Genomic DNA, 23,232 nt, shown 5'->3' on the forward strand with positions numbered 1-23,232 from the left:
CGACCCCTTTTCCCTGGTCACGCACTGGCTACGCCAGGCGCCCCTACCCCTGTCTGAGTGCGTTAACGTAACGTAGCGTCTATTAATGTAGCGTTAATAGGTAGCGTGTGGTTGGTTCGTAAGTGAGTTACAGGCAGGAACCAAAGGCGAGCGTGCTATTTGCCATCACAGTTAGCCAGCAGTGTCCGGCTTTAACATTTTGAAATATGGAAAAGGCCTTCGGTGAATAAAATTTGGTTGTCGAAATAAGGCCCTCACCCATCCATGCGTAATGAAATATATAGATGATCAGTGACGTATGGTCCGCGGTTTTCGGTTAGAGGCGATGGTAAATGGAGATATTTTCAGGTTTAGGGGTCAAATTATACTGATTTCAACATGGTGCTTGTTACCCAAACTACAGTCAGTATTATTTGTTCCAAACTTGCGGCTGTCTCCGTGACTGTTTATGTCTCGGAGCCCGTTAGTCAAATAGGCCTACCTATATTCAAGGATGATTAGTATGCGCCTTTCCAGTTGCCCATCGTGCAGGTGTGTGTGTGTGTGTGTGTGTGTGTGTGTGTGTGTGTGTGTGTGTGTGTGTGTGTGTGTGTGTGTGTGTGTGTGTGTGTGTGTGTGTGTGTGTGTGTGTGTGTGTGTGTGTGTTACGGCGTCGCCTACCTCTCACTCTGGCAGGAGAGGAGATCAGGACACCGCGGGGAATCGTACCCCGTACCTCTGGTTTCTCAGGCGCGCAACCACAGCACTACTGGTGCCCCCATTTTGGAGGTGCAAGCTGCGCAGCTCGACATGCGCCAGTATCCCCCTTGAGATGCGCCGGTGTCCTTCTCGACATGCGCCAGTGTACTCCTGAACATGCACCAGTGACCTCCTCAGCTGCCGATGTCCGCATAATCGGCGCCCAAAATTGCGGTTTCTGAATTAGGCGTTCTTGGATCCCTTCAGCCAGGGTCCCTCAAACGATTGTGACCGACGACAGACTTAGGCTTTGTTGACGCCATTGTTTCTAGGTGTAGCCCAATGTCCGATGTCAGTGCTTGAATTGTTATGTACTATTGTCATGTACATTACAATGATTGTTTCTTGTATTTTTATATCCATGATTGCAAATTGCATTATTACATGTCATATTGTTGTAATGATAAGTGGGAAGACTTCCCCCTCAGCTATAGGGGAGGTCTCGTCTGCAAAATCAAAGTCTTGCCGTCAACCTCATGTTAACTGAGGGTGGGGCTGACGGCCATGTAGAGGGCATTTCGAGAGCCTATCCGTAATTTTGAGATGCGGCTGGCATGCATGGGTTGCTGCACGCGCTTACTGTATGGCGACCATTCACCGTCTCTCGTGCTCCGGTGCCATTCGTTGAATCGCACGCTACAAAAATACGACGCGGAACTCCAAGGTTATCTTGAAAGTACGAATGCAGTATTCCCGAGGTGCACTGTAAAGCCCAACCACCTAGAGCCATCACTCCCCTGCAGGCCCCGCCCCCGCCCCTCGCGCGCGTGCACTCGCATCCGCTTCCCACCCTGCGGGCGATCTGGGTCAGGTTTAGTTGGTTACGGTGTCAAGGTCAGGGCAGGGGTCACCGTCGCCGCCGGCGGCGATCAGTTCCGCGTGGCTTCCGGAAGGGGGACGACAGGGACCTGCCGCTAAATGTGTCATCGCTAACATGGCCGGCTTTGGCGGTGTGGTGGAATGCGGGGATAGATCTGTATGCCGACATCAGGCAGCTTAGCTACGCAACATCGCATTGTTTTTTTTTATTGTTTGGCCTTGAATCGCCTGCGGCAGTCCGCGTGTCGTTGCGTGCAGCTATGTCGCTCAGCGCTAAGGTATGAGACTGATACAAAATCATGACCAACCGATTTTGGAAACTTGCCAAATTAGGCGGCAGCACAGGCTGAACGTCGCTCTACAAGCTAATGACCTTATCAGACTCCGCCCTGGTGTACCTCGGGTAAGGAGCTGATGACTGCCGTGAGTTTACAACAGCCAGGTGCGCGACTTATTTAGGCATACGGCACAGCTCTGACTTCATCTCTTCATTGATTATTGCCCGATCCGATGTACAGATGTTTATATAATTTCCTGACACATTTTACTTCATCAGCAAACGCATGCAAATCCGTTCGCTACCTCCGACTTTTCTTAGCCCCTCACCGAGATTTCCGCTTGTTCATGTGGAAGATCACAGCTGAGAGTGTTAAAAGTGCCTTCCAGGTAAGCCTGTCTCACACAGGTCGATAGCCCGTGGCCATCTCAAGTCTGATGGGGAGCTGTCGCATTGCACTTCTGGGCCATCAGGTCTTTCCTTTTCGTGTTCTTGGCTTTCAATACTTTTCGTAGGCTTTCTCCAGGCTCAAAAGGCCACAGAACGTGAAGTGAACGATACAACCTTATACAGCCTTACCTTATACAACCAACAACCTTACCTTATAAAACCAACCTTATACAACTATATCATTGACGCCCCGGCATGGGCGGCGGGTTGAGCAGCGTCAGACCAGCCTAGGCTTGAGCAGCGTGGTGAAGTAGAGCGGTTTAAAGTGGTAGAGCGGCAGAGCGGTTTAGTAGACCGGCCGAGCGAGAATTGCGTAAATTATGAGAAAACAGCGTTGAGCTACCTCTGCAAAAACGATGAGAACGAAGGCTATCGCCGCTCTGCTTCCGGGCCAACCTCAACCGATTAAAACCTCCGGAGTGGGCACCCAAACACATCACACCTGTTGTGCCATCGGTGGGTGCAAGCCAAACCCGACGTCCTTTCTCGAGTGGCCCGCACCAAAACCCAGCACGCACACCAGAAATGCAGTGGGTGCCAAGCGGAGGGAACTAGCTGGAGCCGGCTGCAGGACAGCCGGTGCGCTCCGTGCCAGTGCCGGCCTTGCTCGTCTCCGCTGCGCTGCCAACGCCGCCCGGAACCGCTGCATGCCTGCGTTCCGGGTTTTCACCACTACCGACTGGTAATGACCCAGAGAGTGGTGACCTCCCCTCCGCCGGCGGCCCTGGCGTGTCCCGCACCCCTACCGCCCGCCCCCTCTGCGGCCCACAACAAATGGAGCTATAAAACAGTCGGAGGACCACAACACAGCCAGTGCTGCGCTGAGGGTCAGGATCAGCTGCCTAGCAGGTCGACAGGGCACACAGATCACGTGCGCCGCTCTTTTCCCTCTTGATTGTGGAAGTGAAGTTGGAAGTTGTGGTGGTGACGTCACGCCGGTGACCTCGGCGCGAAAATGATGGCGGTACTTGCTGCAGCATTTGGATTCTTCCTGCTCGCAGGTGGGTTTTGCAGTTTTTGAGTTGAACATTTGTTGCAGTCTTGTAGTTTTTTTAGTTATATACACTTAGGCATTTAGTTACTTAGACACTCGAGATCTTCAGCAATGCGTCCAATCAACGAACTTTCATGAACATATGGCATACATACAGACTACAGTCGATTTGCTTAGTTTTGCGGTGAAATTATGTGCAGTCTTTGCGTGCTAGTACTTTCAAGGACGCGTGGAAGGACCAGGACTGGGCATCCAGTTCCACGTGTTGACGAAAACGTTCGCAGAGGATTCCACTGACCGCGTTTTGCCATGGTCACAACTCATTGCTTGAATTAGGTTCAACCCATAGAACCTTACCCAACATGAACTTGATGTATAAACCAAGCTCACCTTGCCTCTCGGAGCGGAGCAAATGGCATATTGCGATCCGTCTGCGCTCAATCAGTGGTATGGCGCTTGATGATAAACAGAGCAGTAAGGAAACATTTCACACGTCTCAGCGAGGGCGTGAGCGAGCTCCAGCCCCTTTGACAGTACTGACGCACTGCAAGCAGACTAACAGACCCAATAAACGCTAATGCGTTAAGTACTCGGCCTAACAATGTGTAATCCATGTTGGTCTGTCCTGGTTCATTGAACAATTGCTGCAGCGGCGTACCGCATATGTTTATTCGGTCGTCCCTGCTGTTATTACTAAATTGTGGCGCTTTCACTTTATATGCCACTGCCCATGCTAGTGTTTATAAGATTTTAAAAACCATACAACGACCAAAGACGTTTTCAAGATCTTTAACTTACGGAATTTTATTCAGTAGTGTTGTGAAAACCTGCGCTCAAACCTGTCCGGGGGGGGGGGGTGAAGCTCTATGAGCCCCCCCCCCCCGGGCTGCTCCGCTGCTGTGACATATTCTGCGTGTTAGTGGGGTTTGTGTTAAAGGCAAAACGTCACTTGCAAGGATATTGCAGCACGAAAGAACGAACAAATACTAAAAATGAAAATATCGCGCCTAACACCATTATTGAATCATACATAGCTAATTAGGAGAATATATCACTCCTTTGTACTGACGTCATTTGAAAAAAAGCAAATTTAGCTAAACGCTAATAAGATCACGCCACTTGCCGCTCGGTGAATACGCACAAACGCTATCCCTGGACTCATTGCATCATGTTCGAACATTGTCTCCAAATGTTCAGAGGCGAGATGCGGCGGGTCATGGCAGCGGTTCTCGCACGTGACCTCTGAGGATGGTCGGGCCGCACGTGACCTCTGAGGATGGCCGCCAGTGAAGCCGTACGTGACCTCTGAGGATGGCCCGCCAGTGGAGCCGTATTGCCTGACTGTTATGTCGTTCGGCAGGGACGGACGGGTCAGAAGGTCAGCCGCCCCAGTACGTGACCTCTGAGAATGGCCCAGCAGTGGAGCTGTGCAAGGATGCTCTCTCTTACATGTGCGGCGAAAGCTTCGGTGACCGGTGAGTTCTAGACAGGATACCGGTGAGTTCTAAACAGGCGACTGATGATTTCCAGACAGGAGACCGGTGAGTTCTAAACAGGCGACTGATGATTTCCAGACAGGAGACCGGTGAGTTCTAGACAGGCGCGTTCGTCGTACCCGCTCTTAGAATGAGCACGCGGCGGTAAGTGTCGTAGAAACGCAGCGGCCGTCGCTTTAGTAGCACAAGACGTGCTTAAATCTTGAATTGAATTTTGATGAGCTTCTTGACGTCAAGATTCCTGAATGTTCGAACGGCGGAGAATGAGACTTCCCTAGGTGACCACCGCTAGCTGACGATTGATAAGCGTGACGTTTACCTCTGGGTAGCATCCGCCAAAGATCGGCGAGAGACGTCGACAAAGTTCGTCCAATACGAGTGATCAGTGCGTTAGGAGAACGATCAGCAGTATCTCAACACGGATTACTGCGGGTTTGCCCTAGTCACACCAAGCGTCATCCAAACACACCTCAGTCTGGGACATGCGACGGTATTTGCTAGCCTTACGGCTGTCTGAGCGCCCGGCTTTATATTCGTAAAATGGGATGCACGCGCCACGCCGCCACCACGTAAATGACGTCACCGATGAGGAACAGGATGTCTCCGCGTCTTCATAAAACGGCGATTTGTTTGGTGGTTCGCAGCACGGGCTGTGGAGAATACAGGCTATCCTGGTCTCTTCCCTAGGTAGCTTTGAAGTGACACCACCTACTAATGAAGTATTAGTGAATAAATAGTGTGTAGTTCGCTCCCACTGACAGCTGTTTCGTTCCGCCTTTCACAGATGCGTTTCGCCCAAGAACTTCTGCGATGGAGTGAGTCGCTGCTCCACAGGCTGGGACGAAACGGACTGCGGTGAGTGCCGACCGCTGTCGCGGGGTGGAGCCAACTGCGATCGCGGGGAGGGGCCGAGTCCTCAGCCCTTTCCCCACACTGGAGGGGGGGGGGAGGAGGAAGGAAGAGACCGCAATCAGCGAAGAGACCGCATGCAGCGAAGAGACCGCAATCTTTGTAGAAATTGGCGTTAGCGTTGCGGGATTGCGTGGCAACAGACGAGGTGAAATCACATGCCCCTCCCCCCCCACACACACACACATCTCCTGAGGGAATCTGAGGTTGTTGACTCAGTCTCTTCCTTCGCGTCCCGTAACGCCAGTGTCTCAGGCAGACACGTGCAGGTTGTAAGCAGGATTAAGAATGCGAGCATTGAGGTAGAGCCGTAACCAAAGGGGGGGGGGGCACGTGGGGCGTACTCCCTTTGAGGAAAGATGTTGGCACTAGATAATGGACGATTTTGTTCGTACTCAGTCCAAATTCCCAGGAGCCTGGAGAAGTTTTTTCTTCTTCGTCATTGCCCCTCCTCTCCCGCCCAAGGAAAGTTCTGATTACGCGCCTACAGCGAGGCCTTAAGGTCGTTCAAGCGGCTAGCGGCGGCCAGTTTCATTACACTCAAAGCTACTAGTACATTCTACAATTTCTAACCTGGCATCATGCATGAGCCTACATACAACCAACTACAAGCGTTGACCAGCTCTGTCCTGTGTTCACCGGCGTCAACAGTACAAGGTTCCGGAAGGCTGGCCCACTTTTGGTTCGTACACTTGCACGGCTCGATTGATAAGTGGCGCAAGCTCGAGTTCCTCGTCATGAAACTTCAAAAGCCTTGAACGCTGCGTCGTCGCAAAATTCATGCACACCTCCAAAAAATTACAAAAAGCCCTTATCTTCCACCGCCCAACTCGGCCGGATAGCTGAAGCTGAACACTGACGAGCCGGGTTCATTGACGTCATGCGCCAGAGCGTCGTTGCTATGGCAATGTTATCAGGCGCCGCACTGGAGCCGCGGATGAGTTATGTGCACCTAATGGAAAGGTCATTCAACCCGGTATATAGGTCGCGCAGGGTTCCGGAGCGATGCAGCGAATGAAATGTGACCTTGACGTCTCATGTCGCTATGACGACAACAGAACGCCACGCCTTGAGAGATGTCGAATGACGGTTATTCATCTAGAAGTCTTTTGCACGGTGACTAGCAGTTTGTGCAAAGCTCGTTGGTGTGTGTCAAGCTGTCGTTGTTGGCTTATGACGTCACGATTTAAGCTCTGCGGCATGGTTGTTCGTGGCTTCGTCTCCAGGTTAATAAGGGATATGCCTAAGCAGTTGTTAGTGCATGAATAAAATCGTACGTCTATGCACTATACTTGGCAGGTATTGGCAGCGCAGTGCGCAGTATTTGTTTACTTATTTAAGTGCATGTTCATGTTCATGTTCATATATTTCGTAACTTGCCACAAGATACAACGGCATTTTAAAAGTTACACGTCATCATTGATGAAAGCGGGCATAAAAGGGACAATGTGAAACCTAATAAAAATGGCCTAACACATCGCACATCGGTTAAGGGATCATCTCGGTGAATCACACTCTTGCACAACTTTTGCAACGAGAATCTTCGCGGAACATACCCGAGAAAAATATTTCCTCAGTATTTTGGGCTATCATGACTCAAGTAAGGCGCAAAAGATAATAAATTAATCCGCGTTCAATAGATTCGAAGCGGCCGCATGTCAACTATTCTTGTATTGCCCATGAACTATTTATAATTTACGTAGCTGCGCTTCTCCCTACCGCTTGGGTGCGATCCGGGGATGTACGGATGGCTCTGAACATCTGTCAAAGTGGGATGTGGTGAACTAATGCCTTTTCGAAGCCTGCATAACCAACTTGGCTGTAGCAATAATAGCTGCACTGGGTCAATGCGCGGATTTTCTCAGCTCAAAACGGCGCAAACCAGCGTCGTTCTTGTAATCCAACCTACTCGGCTCATTTATTATGAAACACTGGTGGATTTGACTTAACGGTATTCACATACAGCACGCTCGTCCGCACTGCCGTCATTTGTCATGCATTAATGACCCTACGATTCTTTCTTTTTGTTTCAGATCCGGCCTTGCCAGCCTATGAAAGATTTCATGGGGCGACGAAAACCAATAAAGTCTACTGGATGTCGTTGTCTGAGCCGGCGGTAAGTGGTGTACCATGCGTTGCATAGCACAAAAGACGCAGTGATGTGTGTTGCGTAACGACTACTGAAACTCAAAGACGAAAAGGCGGCTGCAGGACATGGACAGATGAAGCCGTGTGATGTAAACGCTGCAGGGGGAAGGAGCGAAGTAACTTCCAAGATGATGGGAAGCGGTTTTTATGCAGTTTATATCAAGTAACGCCATACAGGCTATGCCTCGTTTTTAGGCTGTGGATCGGGTCGACTCCTGGGAAGGAGACTGAGTCATGATAAAGCAGCAGCGCTTTTGCTGGACATTTGTTTTCAGCATAGTGTGCGCTGAAATGCAGGGAAAATGCAAATAATAAAAGCAACGCGTGCGCTGAAAGGTTTTAGAGCATGGCAGTCTTTATCAGGGAGCTAAAAACGGATGTAAAGCGGGCTTTTTTAAATCTGCTTTTATTATGAAAAGCTTTAGGGTTTTCAAGCATCCAGAAGTTAAAAGCTACGACAACTTTTTCAAAGTAAGGGAGCAGCTGAGAGCAGCGTCCCCCTCCCTATTTCCTCGATTTTGGTTTATAGGTTCTCGAAATCCATTGAGATGGAAGTGATGCCGCCGCATGCTGCATTCCAGCCTTGACACATCCTGACACATGTGGACACAAGCTGACACTTGCTGACACATGCTGACACATGCTGACAGTTTATGCATGCTCACACGTGTTGACATATGTTGGCGGATGCTGACAGTTTATGCATGCTCACACGTGTTGACATATGTTGGCGGATGCTGACACATGCTGACACATGTCGACACAAGCTGACACTTGCTGACACATGCTGACACATGCTGACAGTTTATACATGCTCACACGTGTTGACATATGTTGGCAGATGCTGACACATGCTGACACATGTCGACACATGTTGACACATGCTGACACATGCTGAAACACGTTGACACATGTTGACACATGTTGACACATGCGTCCTGACACCTGTTGCCCTGCGCGGCAGTGCGCCAAGCTGTGTGGCAACACGCCCGACTGCGAGGGCTTCAGCTTCCACGGCGGCTACCGGCGTTGTCAGCTGCACCCGGCCGGCGGCCAGCTTCGCCAGCTCAGCACCAACTGGACCAGCTACCGGCGCAGCGCCCCGGCGGCTGCACCGAGTGAGTATCGGCCGGGCACCACGTGACGTTACTCAGGGACAGGCCGGGCGCCATGTGACGTCATTCAGGGACCGGGCAGGTAGACAATTACTGGCTGTCTCGATTTGCTCTTCGCATCGTTGTTTTTTTTGCCTCGCTTAAAATTCGTCCAGATTTCTCCCATAAGCCAATTATGTGTAAGGTTTGATCAAGCGTCAATGTTTGAAGCAATTCATCCTGTGCATTGAATGAATTGGAAATTAAATGTTTGAATGCATGAAAGGGTTCAAAGATTACCCGCAAAAACATGCTGAACGTTTTCACGCCGCCGGTTAGTGGGCGGCAGCGGAGTTGTGACGCGTCACACCGTCTGGTTCCTACCAGAATTGTTTAGAGAACATCATCTGCTTATCCGTACCTGTAAACATCTGTGTGGGATAGGGGCTGAAGAGTGAAAAACGACCCAGCCAAACCCACAAAATATACCAGCTAAATGGCTTCTCCCCAGATTTTGGCATATTTTCTTCCCAAAGTTGGAGGGCTGGAGGGAGGGCTAAAACCTAAGCGGGGGGGGGGGGGAGGGGGGCTGAAGCCTTCCCCAACTGAAAAGAAACTACGCTCGTTTCTGCGGCCCTGTAGATGTCTTTATCGAGACTTCACAGGCTCATTGTTATAAGTTTTGCATTAAAGGTTGTAGGTTTGCCTGAGAGAGTCGAGCCTAGTCATGCAGGCAAACCGATCACAAGCTGCAAACAAGGGTCGAGAACATTATAGAGCCCTTTTGGGCCGACTCCTGCCACATCGCCGGCATTCGAGCCCGTTCTCCCCCTACCTCCTGGCCCTGGTCTCTTGGCTGTGTTGATACGGCCCCTGCTGGGTCATGGGGACACTCGGCCAAGTGTTTCACTGCACGATCTCAGAAGGCGCCACGTGCTGACTCAACGCCTCGGTCGTGCCCGTGCCCGCACCGTCCTGGCCCAACGCCCTCTCCTAGACCGGAAAATCAAGCTTCGAGCAAGTACCACTCCTCAGCACCATAGCCAACTGAGCGAAATAAATATAAAACTAAATTCGACCTGATTTGTGGCGAAGGAACGCGGCCAGCGGCGGCCGAAAGCCGCCAGCCGACGAGCGTGATCAGCTGACTGCTGGCCAAACGTAGCGAGCGGCCTTTCGCTGCATGGCGATAGCTCGCGACGCCACGGGCGTACTCAGGCATCGCTGCCGTGGGGCAGGATGCGCTTATGGTAAATGAGCAGCATGTTGTCGGAACACACCCGTTCATGTAGGTAAGATAAGAGCTTAGAGTGTGCCGGCAGAGTCCAGATGAGACGATCGATACTGCGCTACGTCCGCCCCTGTCAGTTGCAGCGTGCTTTGCAGCGTCTGTGATTTTCGTGCGAGCGCTGCGTCCGGGGGCAGTGAGCCAGGTTCCCGACAGGGACGCGCGGTGACGGCAGGTGTGCAATGCTGCGGTTTGAATACTGATTAGCGCCTCTGAATGGCGGCCGTTGGTATGGATGGAGAAAATAGTATGAATCAAATAGAAAATAGGATCAGCCCAAAAATATCCATCGGGATTGACGGTTGTCCTTTAAATGGACTGATCCTGCCGGAAAATCGCATTTGGAGCGTTGTTGGCGTCTTCTAAGCATGCTGTTTTTTTTTTTTAAAAACCGCTGGCCTTGCCTGTACACTGCAGTATTCCTGATAAGTTTTGTTACCAAAGATGACTGCTGTGGAAGGGCAATGCCGCTGTAATTGAATTAGCGTTGCAGGAAAATGTCAGGTCACCGCACTTCTCGGTCGACATCCAAAAAATGTTGCTCCTGTTTTGTGTTTGGTGCGTTAGAAAGGGGCCCGGTGGAATTGCAGCTATCGCCTAGTTATAAACAAAGATTTGCGGATGTTCAGGACGTGGAATTCCTCTCAACATGGTAGTAATGCATTATTCGTGCATCCGAATAGGTGAAAGGGTACCCGAACGGCTTCCATCGCTGACTCATGTACTCTTGGTCACCGGCGATGGTCTTATAGCGGCTGTGTAATGCGGCGAGCAGTGGACTGAGGTGCCCAAAAAAGAATGAATGACAGCATCAGCGTGGTCATATTCGCGTTCAATGTTCACGCTCATCTGCTGATGCACATCTTGTTCCTTGATGCCTATTTCGAGCTGCGAAGAAAGCACGTGTCCTTCGCATTATCATCGGTAAGGCCAGCAGTCCTCATGATTGCAGGCACGTTCAAGAAAACAAACTAAACAAAGCCGACGCGCCATGTGAGTGGTGGCCACTTTTCGAGAAAGGCGTTACAATCAGGGCGATGCTCGCTTGAAAGGTCGTAGGAACGGGCGGAACAGGAGGCGATCGGGGGGGGGGGGGGGGGGGGGCTGAGCCCACCCATTGTTCTGAAAATTTCACGTTGTCTTAATGGACGTTGAATGAAAAAAGCGATCAAAAATGACCAACCATCGTCAGCTCAAACGTTCAAAATCAAACGGCTCATCTCCCTGACTTTCAATAGCTTCGGTCGCCTCTGATCGTTTGCTTTTGCAATCGACTGCCCCTCCCCTTTGCAATCTGGCTCCCCACAGAGTCGCACCCCTGCGCCCATCAGCCGCGCAGCGTGCATGCCGGCACCCCCTCCCCTGCCCCCTCCCCAACACCCGCCCGCCCCGCCCCCTTTGCGTCACCGGCCGCCAGCCAATCCGCGTCGCCGCCCGAACTACGCGAATCTGCAACTTTGCAATTTCGTCCGCGGGCGCAGTAGCTGCACATAACCGGGCGCGCTGTTGCACTGCAGCGGCTGCAACGCCGCCCGAAGGTCAGCGCGTGCGGCGAAGGCCGGGCGCCGCCACCGGCCGCTGGCTCGCAGACGAGAGTCGGTTCGCTTTGGCGATCAATGCCTCACGTTTAAAACTGGGTCACAGGCGGCCACCAGGCTGGTGGCGTGCGTGGCGGGTTGTGACACAGCACAGCCGGCCGGGAGAGGGGGGGGGGAGGGGCTTCAGCACCCTGTACCCATCGCCCGGCCTTAACAGGAGAAGTCGCTGATTCGAGCTGTAGTTTCTCGATCTGATCACCCGGTGCGGCGCTGGTCCGGTGGCATAGACGAACATCCTACAATAATTGATGTGTCGATACGCGTGATAAGTAAGAATTAGACGATTAAAAAGGGCCAGGCACAAAGCAATCTGTGTCAATGCTACATGAATCACTAATCGTAATGCGATGGTGAGTAGTGGAAACGGTGTCTGTTGTCTGCTCCCACTCTATCCTGCGAAACAAAAAATACAGGCTCCAGCGCACGCTTCAAAACACGCAAACTGTAAAACACACAGACCTCAACACAGACCTCAACACATATCTCATGAACATTGTAATGCTGTCATTGAGCGTCACTGTTGGGCTGCGATCGTGATGTAGTTGTGTCGCATGTTAATCCACTGTGTGGCAGTGTGCATCACGTAGTCCCTACCGTTTTCTTTAACACTTTAATGAACGCCTTAAGTTAAGTTCCAAGAAAGCCTGAACTTGAAATAACTTTTTAAAAAGTTATAGATTCACGTACGGCATCATGGCATTACTGCATGTGCTGCTGCTGACCCTGTATGCCTCATCGCATACCAGTTAAGGCAATGAAAGTATTAAATTATTAGTGCAAACTTGCAACTTGATAGTAGTCGCACATAACTCAGTGCCCAATGTCCTTGCAACGAGGCGGCCGCACGCGCCGTCTGCACGCTTGCGCGCGCTGCGTGCACTCAGTGCACTCTGCAAGGCCACAAGGATGAGGCATTGTTGCCGGGCGCGGCGCTGCCGCGGTGCACAACGCCGGCGCACCGCTACAGAGTGCAGCTGATTGGCGCGTAATTGTCAGGGCCTGGCGCGGGCCGCTGCCAAACGCGCGACCCTGTGGCTCGGGCCGATCACAGAGTGCGCGGCGCGTGCCGGGCGGGGTGTGCTGAGCGCGGTGGGTTGTGACTGCGGGCACGCTGGGGCTGCGGTCCTCATGGCGGGCACGCTTGGGCTGCGGTCCTCATTGCGGGCACGCTGGGGCTGCGGTCCTCATTATCGGCACGCTGGGGCTGCGGTCCTCATTATCGGCACGCTGGGCCTGCGGTCCTCATTGTCGGCACGCTGGGGCTGTGGTCCTCATTTCCGGCACGCTGGGGCTGCGGTCCTCATTATCGGCACGCTGGGCCTGCGGTCCTCATTGTCGGCACGCTGGGGTTGCGGTCCTCATTTCCGGCACGCTGGGGCTGCGGTCCTCATTATCGGCACGCTGGGGCTGCGGTCCTCATTGTCGGCACGCTGGGGCTGCGGTCCTCCCGAGGACAAAACTGGGAGCCGCGGCAGACGTCCTCTGAGGTGTGACCGGATCCGGATCGGGATCTGGGTCTGACCGGATCGGGATCTGAACCGCCGCAGTGTCTGGTTGAGATCTTTCGATAGGTATGTTCTCAAGCATCGGCGATGGCTTCTCCCATGCGCATTATCCTCTCTTTACCATCCCGAAAGCCTGCCAAAAAGACTGCTGCACTTAAGTGACGCGCGCTTCGGGCGTTATTTCGCGGAGGCGCTCCACGGGTACAGTCCAGTCATTTGACTTGACTTGATGAGCGTGCTAGCTGGCAGCGCGCGGGTGAATGGTGGGCCTACACGTCCGCGTGAGCCATGCGCAGCAAGCTCTGGAACAGAGTCTCACGCGTGCTGAGCGCCAAGCGCGAGATGCTGGAGGAGGTCCTTGCCAGACCATTCCAGTGGCCAGCTGTGGTCGTGAAATCTTGAATGGCTTGCGGGATGATGAGGCAAGGTCAGGTTTATATCGCCGGACTTCACTACGTGGAAACTGCATGGTTGCATGCGGGCATATTGGTGGCGTGTGCTCGTAGGTGGTTTTTACCGTTTACCGTACCGTTCAACTTAAACTGGATTTCTTGCGTTTTAGCAGCTGACCATATCAGACCCTCCAGCTTTTTGGGAAAAATGTCTGGTTAAAGTCAGACTTAAAACAACGACTACGCATATGAAACGCAGTGGAAGATATTGAACTTAACCTGGATAGAACACATGATGACGCGCGGCCCAGCATCGCAACGCAGCTGCTCCCGCTGGCTGTCAGCTGATTGGTCAGCTGATTGGCCCGGCTCCAGGCCGCACTGGTCCTGACGCGGGGCGAAGGCAAAGGGGAGGGGACTTAGGATGGACCCTCTGGCGGCATCTACACAGCTCAGATGAAATGCCCAGTACTCGATTCTGATGACCAAATCATCATTTGCTGTCAAATATTAGTCACTCGCTGGCCAGGTCTGTTACAAAATAAATCGCGGTAAGGTCTGGCTGACATTTGAACTCAATGTGGTCAACCAAAGCTTGAGTGATGATTGTAAACATCAACATGATAAGGAGTTGGCCGCTGGGGCCGGCTGCCCGGCCGGGGAGGGTGAGTTAGGTTAACGGGGAGGAGATTCCCCAGCTGCCCCCTCCTCCAGCCCCCCCCCCCACATCTCTGTGAGCTGCCGATTGGTGTTTCACTATCGGCCCCTCATCGTGTTGCAGATAACACGCGGGGAGTTCGGTACCTGTTTGGCCTTCCGCCGGCCGTGATTGGCGAGACATCTACCGACGGCGTCGGCAAACTCTTGCCCCGGTGAGCGAGCTCGGCGTAGTGCCTGACAGCGTGTCCGATGTGTTGACCCGCTCATGCGGAAATGAGGTAGGATGCAATATGCTCCGATCTCATGAAACTTCTTTGCAATGAAAGTGATATTCGCCGACATGTGCCGCATAACATAGTATAACACACACACACACACACACACACACACACACACACACACACACACACACACACACACACACACACACACACACACACACACACACATATATATATATATATATATATATATATATATATATATCCGGCTCCCAGCGTCATTATGCTCCCTGGTGTTGGGATTCGCTGACGGCGGTGTCGACAGTGACCATCCGTCGGAGCCAGCGGCCGTCAGTCTGAAGCCGCCCGAACAGCATGCGATGTTTGAAATCTATGGAAAACACCAACAGAAGCAACAAAGCAACTGGTGGCAGAACGAGAGCCAATAGAACGAGAGATATCGTATCGAGCGTTCAGGGGTATCATGCGATGATGATTCGCACCGCTTCCTTGTTACCCTTCGCTGACGGCACTTAACTGTGATGCGATGTAACTGACCCGTCTGATGTGCTCGAGGCCGCGGCTCGATATCCTTCAATGTGATGCGATGTAGCGGCTCAATATCCTTCATGATGATGCGGCTCAATATCCTTCAATGTGATGCGATATCCGTCTGATGAGCCCCGAGCTGCGGCTCAGTAACCTCTCGCAGTCCCTGTGCCCTGCCCGTTGTCCATAGATTGAGGCTTGTAAACGTAGCGGCGGGAGGCCTCCAACGACCAGCCACACGCGTAGCATAGTCCATTGTTTTCGCTCCTAGCATGCCCCTCAGAAACCCCTTGGACGGTGTGCAGTCCACGCAGTTGGAAGAGCTGACACAAACATTTGTGTAGGTGGAGCGGACTAGAGGAACTCAAGGGACCCAGAATACGACCCTTGATTACATCCTCACATTCCTTGTCCATGACGTCCGGTACCTATCGTGCTCGTCAATTCCAAAAAGCAATGTTTCGCCCGACTCACTGTAATTAGTGCATGAGGAACTGCACCAACGAGGTGCACCAACAAACTCGCCGCGATGGAGTTACAGCTACACTTGCCAGTTATCCTCATGTAGTGGTATACTTCTGCTACGACCGGGACTGGATGGCTGGTTGTCGACTCTGGGTGCAGTGCTTGGCTCCTGTTTCTGTGGCCTGCTGAAGCAGACAACTGGCGTAAATATTTGAATGACCTTCGGTGTGTGTGGCTCGTTGGCCTCATGATCCGGTGCACCTCTGGTCCGTCTCATGACCGCGTGCTTCTGGCTTCAAAGCAGTCTAAATAGCCCCCGTTTTACAACCCCGCCATCTAATGTTCAGTCCGCGAACCTGCCGTGTGTTTCCAGAGTCGGCCGCCAGGGTCGCGACGGTCGGTCCGCACGCGTTGCACGCAGCGCCAAGTGTGGCAGCCAGACGGTGTTTTATGTACCGCCGCAGAAGGCCCAGGCCACCACGCGCATCGTGGGCGGCAGTGAGGTGCCTTACGGCGCCTTCCCCTGGCAGGTGGGTCGCAGAGGTCACCGAAGAGGCACCGATTGAGCAGAATGTTGCTAAGTTACACGCAATTTTCTGGAAGCTTCCGCGGAGTTAGGGAGGACGCGCAAAGTTGACGGACCGCCACCCTGCGCGGAGCCTATACAAGTGGCCGGGGCCCCGGACAGTGTGCTGGGCCTAACCAGGCCAATGGCATCGCTGGCACGCCCCCAGTCTCAATGAGCTGCTCACTCAGTTGACTGATGATGGTTAGGGCGATTAGCATGGCGCTGAGTGTGCTAGCTTCTCAACGAAATCACTGACAGAACAGTCGCCAGGCATCGGAGGCTTCTGTACTTATACCTCGGCAGTGGCGCAGCCAGGATTTTGCCCAGGAGGGTGCCGAATCGGGCCATGAGAGCCCTTTCAATGTGGGGGGGGGGGAGGGGGTGTCGTTATAAGAGTCTCGTTATGGTGATGTTGGCGGCCTCTATAGACTCAGGATTTCGTCTGGAGACCTCGCTGACCAATTTTTTTTTTATCTTAAAGAACACTTCCATCCTTCTTAAGCTGACAAATAGCACTTGAGGCTTCGCCTCGCCGCCTGAAAGAAGGGGGGGGGGGAGGCGAAATGGCTACAGAAATTTCGCCCTTGGCCGCGCCACTGCACCTGAATCCGACTTAATCATTGCTTCAGGCCCAGGGCACCTTCCCCATCGTTCATCAAATGCACGTTTTGGTGTCTCTTTTTGCTAGTTCATTGGCTGAAGCATGGAAAACGGCTGACGGTGTGGCCCTCGTACTCGCGTAACTTAGGCACGATATCTTGAGCTGCATACGATCCTGCCGTCTTCCGTCGGCAGGCGGAGATTAAGGTTGTGAAGGACGGCTACAGGGGGCACCACTGCGGCGGTGCCATCGTCTCTCCACTGCACATCGTGACGGCAGCTCACTGCATCGTCACACATAAGTAAATGGGGCTTACAGTTCAAGCCAATGTACCGGGCAGCGAACTGATTCCAGACTCGAAAACAGTAGCATCAGACGCCACCAACTGTGCTGTATGTGTGTGTATGTGTGTGCGTGGGGGAGGGGCACAAGGATGAAGCTCATTCAAAGACGGTGGTGGGTTTCGTTGCATAAAGAGACATAGAGGGGAAGCTATCATAAATGTGGCTACAAATGTTATTATGCGTTGCGTCATTCCCTTTACCTCCACAAACCATGAATACAAATTGTTTGCTGCTGTTCAGATGCTGCTGCTGCGAACTGATGCACGCGACTTCGTTTCAACACTTGCAAACTGCATTGCTATCTTCCTCCAAACTCTGCCGCGCCGGCAGCCCGTTGAGAGGCGTTACATAATGGCTGCGCTTTGTCTGCACCTCTCAGCAAAGACGAGTATGTGGTGGTGCTGGGCGAGCACGACCTGGAGGAGGCAGACGAGATGGAGCGGGCCTTCCCCGTCGACAAGATCATCATACACCCGGCCTACAGCAAAGGTCAGTCATCCGCATCACATCAACTAACGGACATCAACTCATCATCAAATACACATCAGATATCAAGCAAAGTCATCATCAAACACTGAGAAAGTCATCCAAAAATATCCAGATATCCAAAAGTCATCCAAATCCATTCAGTCCTCGAAGAATTTCCCACTCATTGGCCCATTTCCGACATCAAACGGTTGGTTGTATCATGTCATTCGATTGCAAGACTACTTAACTTCACCAGGTAGCTGCTGCCTACTGAAGTCCTGCACATCTTGGTCTGCGTTTTGTGGGCCAAAAACAGTACAATCACAGAACGACAGGAGCCAAATGACACGCCCCACCGCGCTGAGTATGATTGTCGCACACTTTTGTCACCAATAAGCCTTAACGAGCTGGCTATCGAGTCGAGTAACGAGTCATCTCACGAGTTTTTCCCGCCTCGCCTCGAGCCGAACCGGCCCCTGACCTGACCTCTGACCCCGGGGCGGGCAGAGAGCAAGCGGCACGACCTGGCGCTGCTACGCCTGCGCACGCCGCCCGGCAAGAAGTCCGTCTACAGCGAGCGGGCGCGCCCCATCTGCCTGCCGCCGCCGTTCGAGGAGCCCAAGGACGGCCTGGACTGTGTCGTCTCCGGATGGGGCCGCATGAACCGTGAGTGCAACCGGCCGGGTCGGGTCGGGTCGGGTCGGGTCGGGTCGGGTCGGGTCGGGTCGGGTCGGGTCGGGTCGGATCGGATCGGATCGGATCGGATCGGATCGGATCGGATCGGATCGGATCGGATCGGGTCGGGTCGGGTCGGGTCGGGTCGGGTCGGGTCGGGTCGGGCCTGGCGGGGCCGAGCCGGGTCGGGTCGGTTTGGTTCGGCTCAGTTTGGTTCAGTTGGGTTCGGGTCCAGTCGGGTCGGGTTGGGTCAGGTCAGGTCGGGTCGCGCCGGGCCGGGCCGGACCGGACCAGGTCGGGACAAGTTCGGCGCTGGGCGCGGCGATGCTGCCTCTGATTGGTCTGACCCGTCCTGCGTCATCGCTGTCGGCAGCCAATGACGATGCGAGCCTGGCCACCACGCTGCGCGCGGCTCGCGTGGGTGTCATCGGCCCGAAGACGTGTGGCTCGGCCAAGGTGTACGGCAACAAGAAACACTACTTCCCGGACGGTGAGCACGCGCAGGCGCGCGCTGGCTTCAGCTGAGAGGTCGCAGGGGCAGAACAGTGTCATGGGGGCTTGGGTTCTATTCTCAATCCCGCCTTATGTCAGCACTCCTGATGACGGGCCATTTTAGGCGGAATAAAACGCTTTCAGAAGGGAACTGATCAATTCTTCTGATGGATTGAGTCACAGAACTGTGGTTTCATTACGTTCCGTGTGAGTTGGCATGCGGATTCAGATGCTAATGTGGCACATTTGAAAATTTATCACTGTGAAAACGGTATTTATATGTTTTTCGTGTGGTAGCTGCTTTTCGCTCCGTCGACCTTTGTCCGTCGTGTTGTGCGCAATTCTGTTGCCGTCTAGTCCCTGTTATGAATACAAGTGCTGAGACATAACTCTTGCTCTATGCCCATTAACGTCTGCCGGGCTGTTATTTGCGATGCTGTTTACATCTATCGTGGTGTTGTTTTGCACTCGCTGTGTGCACTGCTGCAGGCACGCTGTGCGCCGGCTACCTGGGCGGAGGGGCCGACGCGTGCGGCGGCGACAGCGGAGGCCCGCTCGCCTGCAAGGTCGATGGTGAGAGCGAGGGGACGACACGCATCCGTAGTCAACACTGACTCGTAGTCAACACTGACTCGTAGTCAACCGGTCGTGATGCGGTGTCGGGTGGTCATGACCTCCCGTGACCCAACCGACGCCGTGCGGTTATCCAGCATCGATTCAGGAGTCGGGTCGTTGACCACCGCAGAGCGAGAAGGCTTGATCGGTTTCCTGGAGTCATCCGTACTCATTTCGGACACTAATGACATAATGTCGGGTCACTGTATTCTGGCGATATTTGATAGATAGTGATGGCCGTAGTATGTTTTCTGTTTTTTTATATTTTCGTATCATAATAGCTGGTCGTAACTCAGTTCTGTTTGCGGGAATGACCCTTAACATTGCTGATTGGTCGTTCACGCAGCTGATAGCGACGACTGCCTCTGATGACGCTCATTGACCGGCTGCGCGCCTTTGACGTCACCGACTGGCTTTTTGCGTGCCACCGAAACCCCTGATTGACTGTCTGTGTACCAGTGACGTCACCGACTGGCCGCACACCATCGAAATCACTGGCACGGTCTGCGTGCCACCGGTGCTGCCGATTGGCTTCATGGTGTCGCTGACGCTGCTCCACTGATCGGCTGTCCGTGTGCCCGTGTCATAGCTGATTGGGTGTGTATGTGCCGCTGACGCCGCTGACTGGCTGCCGCAGGTCAGTTCCAGCTGGTGGGCGTGGTCTCGTGGGGGGACTCGTGCGCCGAGGCCAACAAACCGGGAATCTACACTCGCGTCGCTCAGTACACGGAGTGGCTCAACAGCAACATGCAGAAGTAGGCGGCCGGCGATCCGATGACCGCGCTCACCTGGGTCCTTCGCTCGCCGCCGCTTTATTTCTGAGCAACGGCCGCCCTCAGAACGGACTTTCACCGCCTGTCAGGCGGCCCAAGGGACATTCATAACACACGGGTGTTACAACTAGATGTTTGCGAGTGCTCTGTGCATGGCTGTGCTCATTCCCGGCATCAGATTCTGCCCGAGTTCCGCACTAACTCTGGCAAGTCGCCAAGGCTGCAGATAGCATGTTTTCCCACGATCCCCAAGGACAAGGGTAAGGATGCATTTGTGCATAAGGAGGTGTCGAAGAAGTGGAAGGACGTAACACAGGCGCCGAGTGGAAGGGCGTGAAACGAACGTAATTGGACACTGCAGATCCTGTCTGCAGTGTCCGCGGCATTGAACAGTTGCGCTGCATACCACAGGCAACATGGGCAATTGTGACCGAAATGCATCGCAACCGTGCATAGGCGTGCATGACCCCGCATGGAAGAAGACCAGCGACGCTGTACGTCAAAGCACCGTCCATTGCGTCGTCATCACGCAACCTACGAGCTTGTGCAGCCCGTCCGATTTGTCAGCGGACATTGCTCGTTTGCGTTGTGATAAGACCGCGTGGTTTGTAAGAGTCAGCTCGGGTATGCTGCTTTGGCAGTGCGAACGCTCCGACCCCTCCGCGGCGCCAGCGCCGGCGCTGGCGACCGCGAGACGTGGCGAGGTGCGGCATCGTGATACTAGTGTAATGTCTTATGCGTCATGTAGAGAGTGTACCCCCCCCCCCCCCACATACACACTAAAAGTGTCCTCCTTTTATGTGGGGGACGGGCAGAGGGATTTGCCGTCAGCATTCCCCTGGCCCTGCTCCCGAGCGCAGGCCGCTAGGGACTCTTCATTTTTCCCTAGAAAAAGTCAGATCAGTCGTTTAAAATTCGGTCTCCTTCGATCCCTGTGCCCCACGGAATGAGGGTGGACCAGAGGAGGCGGGGGGGGGGGGGGGGGAGGCAAGAAGCCATTGTACCGCCCCTGGTTCCCATAGCCGTACAGGGTGCGGTCAAGGACGTTAGATCGATTTGTGAACTCGAGGCAGGGAGCACGCCGTGATCAACTTGGGTCAAATAGCGCGTGTAATAACACAGCTTTCATAGCCCCGATAGCAAAGTCGACCCAAGCCAGACGGCAGTGCCGTGGCTATGATAAGTCCACTGATGCATTGGATGTATACAGTCCCTTATTTTCTGACAAGCGATGTGTGCGCGGAGTGAGTGAGAAATCCACCAGAACGGTTGTCATAGTGTTAAGACGCTACGTGTTCAAACTACCCGTCACAGGGGTCTGTTCGTTGAAATACAGTGTGCTGTCAATGTGTCTGGTTTGTTTGCCGACAAGCACAGGGTTCTGGCACAAAACTGCTGCGTGACGCGTGGACAAGAACGGCAGAAACATTGCGTTAGCAGATTTTTAAAATTACAACTGCGAGCGCAACGACCTCCAATTGTTTTGTCTGCTGCGTGGATTGTGACAAAATCGGTGCTATCCATTTAACCCGGCGTTGCACAAAAACTACCCACTCAATCGAACTACATGTCTTATCAGTGCGTGTAACATTTCACTTACGGTCACCTCAGGGTGCTCTGCTGTGCTTTGACTGGCATCAAGAACACTTCAACTTCAGGGGTTTAGGTGACTTCGGGCCTACATCCAGTCAGTAAATGAAATCCAGTCCGGTACTTCTTCACTTTTGAAACGCGACGAAATTATTCTGTGGACGAAAACGTGCGATCAATGTGTGGGAATCCTATGCCCTTGCTGGGAGAACATCACCATAAGCGTCCCTCAAATTACAAGTACAGGAGGTGCCTACGAGTCGCTCTGGGTGCGGATCTCGGGCGGCGGACATCGTTCTGTTACTGTGGGCGTCATTTACCGTCCCAGCCGGTGTCCGACAGTCTGGACAACTCATATAACCAACTGCATGCTGCTGTGAGCCTTGGTAAGCTGGCCCTCTGCCTGGGCGACATAAACAGCGGGTTTCTACGCGCGGACGGTGCTGGTGTGGGTCGTTGTAGCTCTGTGTTGAACGACCTCAGTCTACTCCAACTCATCAAGACACCTACGCACCTGGACCCGACCGAGACTCTTTTAGATGACGTCATCACCAACACTCCTGATTTGGGGTCATCTATCCAGGTGTCGACTGAGCCGATCGCCATCTGGTGATTATTGTTCGCGCACCATTCAGTCGCCCCGCTGGCGCCCGGCGCCTTACACCGGGCGTCTATGGTGCAAGGTTAATTGGCATGCACTCCGCCTCGGTCTTCTGCAGACGAACTGGAGTTCAGTTTACCGGTATGAAGAAGCGGAGCAGGAAGCAACCAAGTTCATGCGCGCGTGGTCGAGTGTGTCGGAGTTTGGTGGAGTTTGGTGGAGTTGCATTACGCCCTTAAAACCGCATCTCTCCGTCGTCGTTCCCACTGTCCATGGCTTGAGGACCGCCCTGACCTGCGACGCGTGATGCGGCAGCGCGATGACGCGTACAGAGTATGGTGCGATTCTCGGGCCGACACCGACCTGCCGGCTCAACGATGTTTTCGGGACCGCGTCAAAGGCCAGTTTGCGAGGTCGGGGCGTGGCTTCTTGTGCGATGCCAGGCTCACCGACCGTGCTGGTTTCTGAATTACGTAAGTTGTTCAGTGCATTAGCAAGGAACATTATTCGCATGGATAAGACAGTAGCGTTAGCCTTATTCCTCAGAAAACCGAGGAATAATCCCCTGTATGTTGGTGTCTTGTAAAAACTGTGGCTTGCTGTTTTTAAAAAAAAACCTGAAAATCGAGTAGGAGTATCGACAGGCAATTGGGATTCACTTCTGCTATTGTTTCGAGAAGGGCATGCTGCCGAAGTATCAACCTAGCTATATCTCCATTCTCCCAGTTTTCCGAGGAACAATGCTAACACTACTGTCTTATCTACGCGCTGGCTTCTGGCGAAATGATCAAAACTTCGCTTTCGAGCCAGCAAAGAGACGAAGCGGTGCCACTGAGAACCGCCCGTAGAAAAGGCCGACGAATTTAACCGGCACTTCGCCTCCGTCGGCCAAAGCATCGCTG

The 23,232-nt window shown here is 53.3% G+C and overlaps 1 protein-coding gene across 1 annotated transcript; it reads left to right on the forward strand.

Annotated features, from left to right (window-relative positions):
• Positions 1–3,239: 3,239 nt before the first annotated feature.
• Positions 3,240–20,520, forward strand: LOC119093816 (serine protease 33). The gene is made up of 12 exons (XM_037216828.1): positions 3,240–3,285; positions 4,639–4,753; positions 5,559–5,589; positions 8,796–8,949; positions 14,490–14,580; positions 16,025–16,133; positions 16,967–17,073; positions 17,496–17,605; positions 18,092–18,250; positions 18,633–18,749; positions 19,241–19,324; positions 20,004–20,520. The coding sequence occupies exons 1-12, from the start codon at positions 3,240–3,242 to the stop codon at positions 20,123–20,125; spliced, it is 1,245 nt and encodes a 414-aa protein (XP_037072723.1). The 3' UTR covers positions 20,126–20,520.
• Positions 20,521–23,232: the final 2,712 nt, after the last annotated feature.

This window comes from Pollicipes pollicipes, unplaced genomic scaffold, assembly GCF_011947565.3.
Source record: "Pollicipes pollicipes isolate AB1234 unplaced genomic scaffold, Ppol_2.1 Scaffold_1600;HRSCAF=1878_pilon_pilon_pilon, whole genome shotgun sequence".
NCBI lineage: Eukaryota > Metazoa > Arthropoda > Thecostraca > Pollicipedomorpha > Pollicipedidae > Pollicipes > Pollicipes pollicipes.